At 42.1% G+C, this 6950-nt stretch overlaps 1 protein-coding gene across 1 annotated transcript; it reads left to right on the top strand.

The window, feature by feature from the left end:
* The first annotated feature begins 2909 nt into the window (after window positions 1-2909).
* SLC10A5 (solute carrier family 10 member 5) lies at window positions 2910-4268 on the top strand. The gene has a single exon (XM_049782425.1). The coding sequence runs from the start codon at window positions 2910-2912 to the stop codon at window positions 4266-4268; it is 1359 nt and encodes a 452-aa protein (XP_049638382.1).
* The last annotated feature ends 2682 nt before the right edge of the window (window positions 4269-6950 follow it).

Genomic DNA, 6950 nt, shown 5'->3' on the forward strand with positions numbered 1-6950 from the left:
TTGGGGGGACCATATGGGACGCCGGGGGATAGAACCGCGGTCCTGATCCTTGGCTAGTGCTTGCAAGGCAGACACCTTATCTCTAGCGCCACCGCGCCGGCCCCTCTTCACATATTTCTAAGAAAGTTTTGTTCAATAAAATCTATCTTGCTTAACATTTAAAAAAACTGGAGAAAAGGAATAGTGGAAGATTCTCTGCAAGACAGGTTGACTGGGCAGAAAAATTCCACTGCCTAGAGAAATTGAACTGGGCGCTCCACTAGAGTTGGCTGCTAGTTTTACTGACTTGCTCTCTGCTGACAAGCAAGACAGGTTTCCTGCCTGCATCCTGCTGATAGCATTTTGTAGATTTATTGCCTGCAGTTCCTTGTGGGTCTCTTGGGAACATGCTACTGGCTCCCTGTTGTGGATTTGCTTGAAATATGCCATTTTATAACTCTAGTTTCTTCCCATTTTGAATTTCCCTTTGCCTCAAAATAGAGGTTCTGATAGCTTGTCCTCATTAAGTTATAACTCTAATGAACTTCAGCAGAAATATAATCAGCCAGCAAATAGATGCAAATGGAAGTTTTGTCCATTTCATCCAAATTTATCACATTTTAAGTCACACTTTTTTTTAGATAAGAGGGAAAAATTCTGGAGACCCTGCAGAGTGGGGAAAGGTTGAAGAAAGAGGAATTTGTGGGAGACTAACATCTTTTTACAATTCTTACATCATTGATCTAGGTGACAACAATTTAAAATGTAGTTATTTGGTGACATAATTGTAATTCATAATTTGTTTTATTTTCAGCACTTTAAACAAAGGAAATTCCCTGGAATTTAACAAGTATATCATGGGAACATTAATATCTTTCCTCCTTTCAACAATGAATGTGTTTTGTTATTCTTAGTAAGATACATGGGAATTGTGTGTTGCATTTGAAAAATAAATCTAATAAAATGGGATGTTTTAACATTTGTAAATGTCTAGGGACTGGAGTAATAGTGCAGTAGTAGGGCATTTGTCTTGCACACAACTGACCCAGGATGGACCTGCTTCAATCCCCAGCATCCCATCTGGTACCCCAAGCTGGCAACAATTAATTTCTTTTTTTTTTTTTTTTTTTTGGTTTTTGGGCCACACCCTGTGACGCTCAGGGGTTACTCCTGGCTATGCGCTCAGAAGTTGCTCCTGGCTTCTTGGGGGACCATATGGGACACTGGGGGATCGAACCGCGGTCCGTCCTAGGCTAGCGCAGGCAAGGCAGGCACCTTACCTCCAGCGCCACCGCCCGGCCCCAACAATTAATTTCTGAGTGCATAGCCAGGAGTGATCCCTGAGCATAGCAGGGTGTGACCCAAAAACTAAAAACCAAAAACAAAAAAAAATAAAAATAAAAATAACAACTTGTAAATGTCTAATAAAATGTCCTTGACAATATGTTTTGGTTTTGGTTTTGGTTCTTGGGTCACATCTGGCAGCACTCTGGTTGCTACTGGCTCTGTGCTCAGAAATTGCTCCTGGCAGGCTCGGGGGACTATATGGGATGCTGGGATTTGAACCACCGTCCATCCTGGGTTGATGTATGCAAGGTAAACGTTCTAACGCTGTGCTATCTCTCCAGTCCCTCCTTAACAAATTTTGAGGGACAAATATATTTCTGATCTAAAATAAATGCAGACTCACTATGGCCTGAATACCAGCCCATTGTAGTGTAAAACGTTGCAAATGTTCTGAAATGGTTATACATTCAAAGAATTCTAGGTCAATAGGCTCAACAAAAGAGTTACAGTGAGGTTTTTTTGGGTTATTATTGTTTTTGTTGTCTTTTATGTGGCAAATATGTAAGCAGCTAAAAAAGCTTGCTAGGTTCCTTATTCCTGACATCTGAGGCTTATTTGGACTCAATTTGACCTTTGCCCCTAGCTGTGAACAGGGAATAAGAAAGGAGTAAGAGATCAGAATTAGTGCCAATGGCTTTTCATATCTGTCAATCCAATTATCCAGCAACAATGAGCCTTTAATATAAATTTTACCCAAATTCTAGTTACCTGATTTCCTTAGTATCCTGGAAATATTTTTATTACTGACTTGAATAAATAAAAATAAAAAATAAATAGAAAATAAAAAACAGTTTTATTTTTTATGTAATTAATACAATGTCTCTTTAGAGTTGTAGGAAAGGAGTAGGCTAAGATTGCTAGACGACCAATTATGGACTTTTTTTTTTTTGGGGGGGGCGGTTTACACCTGGTGGCTCTCAGGGGTTACTCCTGGCTCTGTGCTCAAAAATTGTTCCTGACAGGCACGGGGGACCATATGGGATGCCAGGATTCGAACCATCATCAGTCCTGGACTGGATGCATGCAAGGCAAATGCCCTACCGCTGTGCTGTCTTTCCAGCCCTCAGTTATGGACTTTTAAGTTTTCTAAGTAACAATAAGGGGCTACTTATGAAGTTCAAGAGGGCAGAGATTACATCTGTTTTGATTACTATGCAATTTACCCAGCTCCTAGCTCAATGTTCCAGCAAACAACTTCATTAAATATGTCATTTTTAATTTTGGGGTCTTGACAGTCTTTGTGTAGATTTTCCTGAAGAAAGAAGAGATTTCAAAAATGTTTAGGGTTTGAAATTCAGATAAGAGACCTTTTATGAACAGAATTGAGGAAACCTGGGAAAGAGATTAGGTTTCAGTGGTATAAGTTTTACATTTTAATAACTCCAGGTTAAGCAGGTTTTGTCACTCATTTAGCTTTGTATTTGTTTGATAGTCCACTAAACCCTCCCACTGAACTTTGATCTAGCAAAACATCTGTTAACTGATCGTCTCCAATTACCACCAGAAAAACTATGCACAGAAAGTTCTCTAGCTGTTTTTAAAAAATAACTGTCTTGTACATAATATTTCTCTCAACTTTCAAGATGATTCAAAAGAGTCTTATTGTCCTGCTTTTCTCATTTGTCACTCTGGGAGAAACAAAGAAATCATTTCTCAGCTTTCTGAATAAAGAAAAGATTGGAACATTGCTTTTCTCCAAGACGGAAGAAACAGTCATCGTAAGGTCCGAGTACAAGGATAAAAAGCCAAGCTCTAGCTATCTCTCTGTGAAATCAGAAGATCTTAAAATTCTGCAAGTGGTAAATGTGACCAAGACCTTCTTGGATGATACAAATTTTACCATCTATTTAGTGACAAATGAAGATGGAGAGACGAATTTGACCATTCAACTATGGGATTATGAAGGTAGGCGAGCAAGACTAATTGAAGAAATAAAGAATGTCAAAGTCAAAGTCCACAAACCAAGAAAAGACAACCTCTTCCAGGCATCCATGCATATTGACAGGAATATCTTAATGTTTATTTTGCCCATGGTCCTGTTAAATAAATGTGCGTTTGGTTGCAAGATTGAATTGCAGGGGTTTCAAACTGTATGGAAGAAGCCTTTGCCGATAATTCTTGTAGCCGTTACACAGTTTGTTCTTCTGCCATTTTGTGGATTTTTTCTGACACAGATTTTGGCATTGCCTGAGGCACAGGCTTTTGGGTTTGTGGTGACTTGTACAAGCCCAGGAGGGGGTGGAGGTTATATGTTTGCTCTGCTTCTAGAAGGAGATGTCACTTTGGCCATTCTGATGACTTGCACCTCAACGTTGTTGGCTCTGATAACGATGCCTGTCAATTCCTTTATATATAGCAGGATGTTAGGGATGTCAGGCACATTTTCTATTCCGGTTTCTAAAATTATGTCAGCATTCCTTTTCATACTTCTACCAATGTCACTTGGAATATTTCTCAAGCACAGACTGCCTGAAAAAGCCAACTTCCTGGACAGAATAATTCGACCTCTGAGTTTTATTTTAATGTGTGTAGGGATTTATTTGACTCTGAAAATGGGCTGGGTGGTTGTAAAAACCGTCAATTTGGAGATGCTTCTATTGGGAGCCGTGATTCCTGCCTTGGGTTTCTCGTTTGGATTTTTCTTAGCTAAAACTTTCATGTTGCCTCTTCCCCTTTGTAAAACTCTTGCTATTGAATGTGGGCTACTAAATAGTTTCCTAGCTCTGGCTGTTATTCAGCTTTCTCTTTCCCAGGCTAAGGCAAATTTAGCTTCAGTGGCTCCTTTTATAGTGGCCATGTGTTCTGGATGTGAAATGTTACTGATCCTTCTGGTATATAAGGCTAAGAACAAAATTGCCTTTATTATGGACTATTTTAAAAAATATATATATTTGCACTCTAACAATCGAAGCATGACTTCCTACTGTGGAGAAGTATTGTGAAAGATTCAAAGAATATCTAAAACTGATATCTGCTTTCAATGCACTGAAACTCTTATTGAAAACTTGATGGAGGGGGAGGGAATATTGATGTGTCTGTATGAAATTAGATGTGATAAATACCTGATAAATAGATAAGCCAATTACATCTACAGGAGTTCAAAAGAAAGAAACCACCTTTTAACTCTTGGCTTGAAAAAGGTGGGTGGTTTTATGTTTGTTTGGGTCCCCATTAAGAATAAAAATTAATATAAAATTGGGGCCAAAAAAATTGGGGCCTAAGCAATAGCACAATGGGTAGGGCATTTGCCTTGCATGCAGATGACCTGTTTTCTTTTTTTTTTTTTTTTTTTTGTGGTTTTTGGGTCACACCCGGCAGTGCTCAGGGGTTACTTCTGGCTCCATTCTCAGAAATTGCTCCTGGCAGGCACGGGGGACCATATGGGACGCCAGGATTCGAACCGATGACCTTCTGCATGAAAGGCAAACGCCTTACCTCCATGCTATCTCTCTGGCCCCTGTTTTCTTTTTTTTAAGGTTTTCTTTCTCCTTCCTTCTTTCCTTCCTTCCTTCCTTCCTTCCTTCCTTCCTTCCTTCCTTCCTTCCTTCCTTCCTTCCTTCCTTCCTTCCTTCCTTTCTCTCTTTTTCTTTCTTACTCTTTTTCTTTCTTCTTCTTTATTTCTCTCTCTCTTTCCTTCTTTCTTTTTTTCTTTTTGGGTTTTCAGGCCACACCCATTTGATACTCAGGGGTTACTCCTGGCTCCGTGTTCAGAAATTGCCCCTGGCTTGGGGGGGACAAGGACCAGGGGATCGAACCGTGGTCCTTTCCTTGGCTAGCACCACCTCGCCGGCCCCCTCCCTCCCTCCCTCCCTCCCTCCCTCCCTCCCTCCCTCCCTCCTTCCTTCCTTCCTTCCTTCCTTCCTTCCTTCCTTCCCTCCTCCCTCCTTTCCCTCCCTTCCTTCCTTCCTTCCCTTCCTTCCTTCCTTCCCTTCCTTCCTTCCTCCCTCCCTTCCTTCCTTCCTCCTTCCCTCCCTCCCTTCCTTCCTTCCTCCCTCCCCCCTCCCTCCCTCCCTTCCTTCCTTCCTCTCCCTTCCCTCCCTCCCTCCCTCCTTCCCTCCCTCCTTCCCTCCCTCCCTCCCTCCTTCCCTCCCTCCTTCCCTCCTTCCTCCCTCCCTCCCTCCTTCCCTCCCTCCCTCCCTCCTTCCCTCCCTCCTTCCCTCCTTCCCTTCCTCCCTCCCTTCCTTCCTCCCTCCCTCCCTCCCTCCCTCCTTCCCTCCTTCCCTCCCTCCCTCCTTCCCTCCTTCCCTCCCTCCCTCCTTCCCTTCCTCCCTCCCTCCCTCCCTTCCTTCCTTCCTTCCTTCCTTCCTTCCTTCCTTCCTTCCTTCCTTCCTTCCTTCCGTCCTTCCTTCCTTCCGTCCTTCCTTCCTTCCTTTCTTTTGGCTTATGATGACACTCAGGTGTTATTCCTGGCTTGGGAGACCATAATGGGATGCCAGGGGATCGAACCGTGGTCTGTTCTAGGCTAGCACGAGCCGGCAAGGCAGATGCCTTACCACTTGCACCAATGCTCTAGCCCCTGACCTGGGTTTGATCCCCGGCCTCCTGTATGGTTTCCTGAGCCTGCCAGGAGTTACTTGTGAGTGTAGAGCCAGGGAGTAACCCCTGAGAGCCACTGGGTGTAGCCTCAAAACAAACAAACAATAAATAAATGTAACTTAATCACTCTGATACTAAATTATTTATATCCAGTATTTAGCATTTGCACATGTGTATATGTGTGTGAGTGTGTGTGTGAAGGTGTTTGTATGTGTGTATGTGTAACGTTGAACTCATGGCCTCATCATACAATGCAAGTTCTCTACTGCTGAGCCCTATGTAGGCTGACTTGTTTTACATTTTACACTATTTGCAAATCTATGTTATGTTGCTATTTTGCTGTAAGTCTTTGGGCATAAACATTATAAATATGTAAATAGTACGTGATTTTAATAAGATGATATTATAATATAGACAGTATTCATCTAATATTCTTTGTAATATCTAGAACATTTCCTATGGACTTTTAATCAATTAAATTGTTGAAATACAGCCTGGGACTCAAATAAGGTGAAAATGTTTTGTTGTTTGTGTGTTTGTTTTTCAGTTGCACCCAGCAGTGCTCAGTGGTTACTCCTAATTCTGCACTCAGAAATTGCTCCTGGCAGGCTCGGAGGACCATATGGAATGCCGGGCATCAAACCCGGTTTGTCCTGGCTCAGCCATGTGCAAGGCAAATGTCTTACCACTGTGCTTTCACACCGGTTCCTGCTACTGATTCTTTAAAACAAACTTCTACTTTGAGGTTTAAAGTATAATTGACTCAGAGTTAACTTACATACATTTTCATGAACATTTTGTGCTGACGTGGAGACAAGAAATTGCCTCTCTAATTGCACTTTGGCATTACTTTGTGACCTCAAACAAGATACTTGTCTGTACTTGAGTTTCAAAAACTCAAGAATTTTTTTTTTTTTTTTTGGTTTTTTGGGCCACACCCGTTTGATGCTCAGGCTTTACTCCTGGCTAAGCACTCAGAAATCGACCCTGGCTTGGCGGGACCATATGGGAAGCCGGGGGATCGAACTGCGGTCCTTCCTTGGCTAGCACTTGCAAGGCAGACACCTTACCTCTAGCGCCACCTCTCC

The sequence above is a fragment of the Suncus etruscus genome, chromosome 10 (assembly GCF_024139225.1).
Source record: "Suncus etruscus isolate mSunEtr1 chromosome 10, mSunEtr1.pri.cur, whole genome shotgun sequence".
Classification (NCBI taxonomy): domain Eukaryota; kingdom Metazoa; phylum Chordata; class Mammalia; order Eulipotyphla; family Soricidae; genus Suncus; species Suncus etruscus.

Excerpts from the sequence above, each read along its gene's own strand:
- SLC10A5 (XM_049782425.1), top strand. The coding sequence starts at position 2,910 with ATGATTCAAAAGAGTCTTATTGTCCTGCTTTTCTCATTTGTCACTCTG.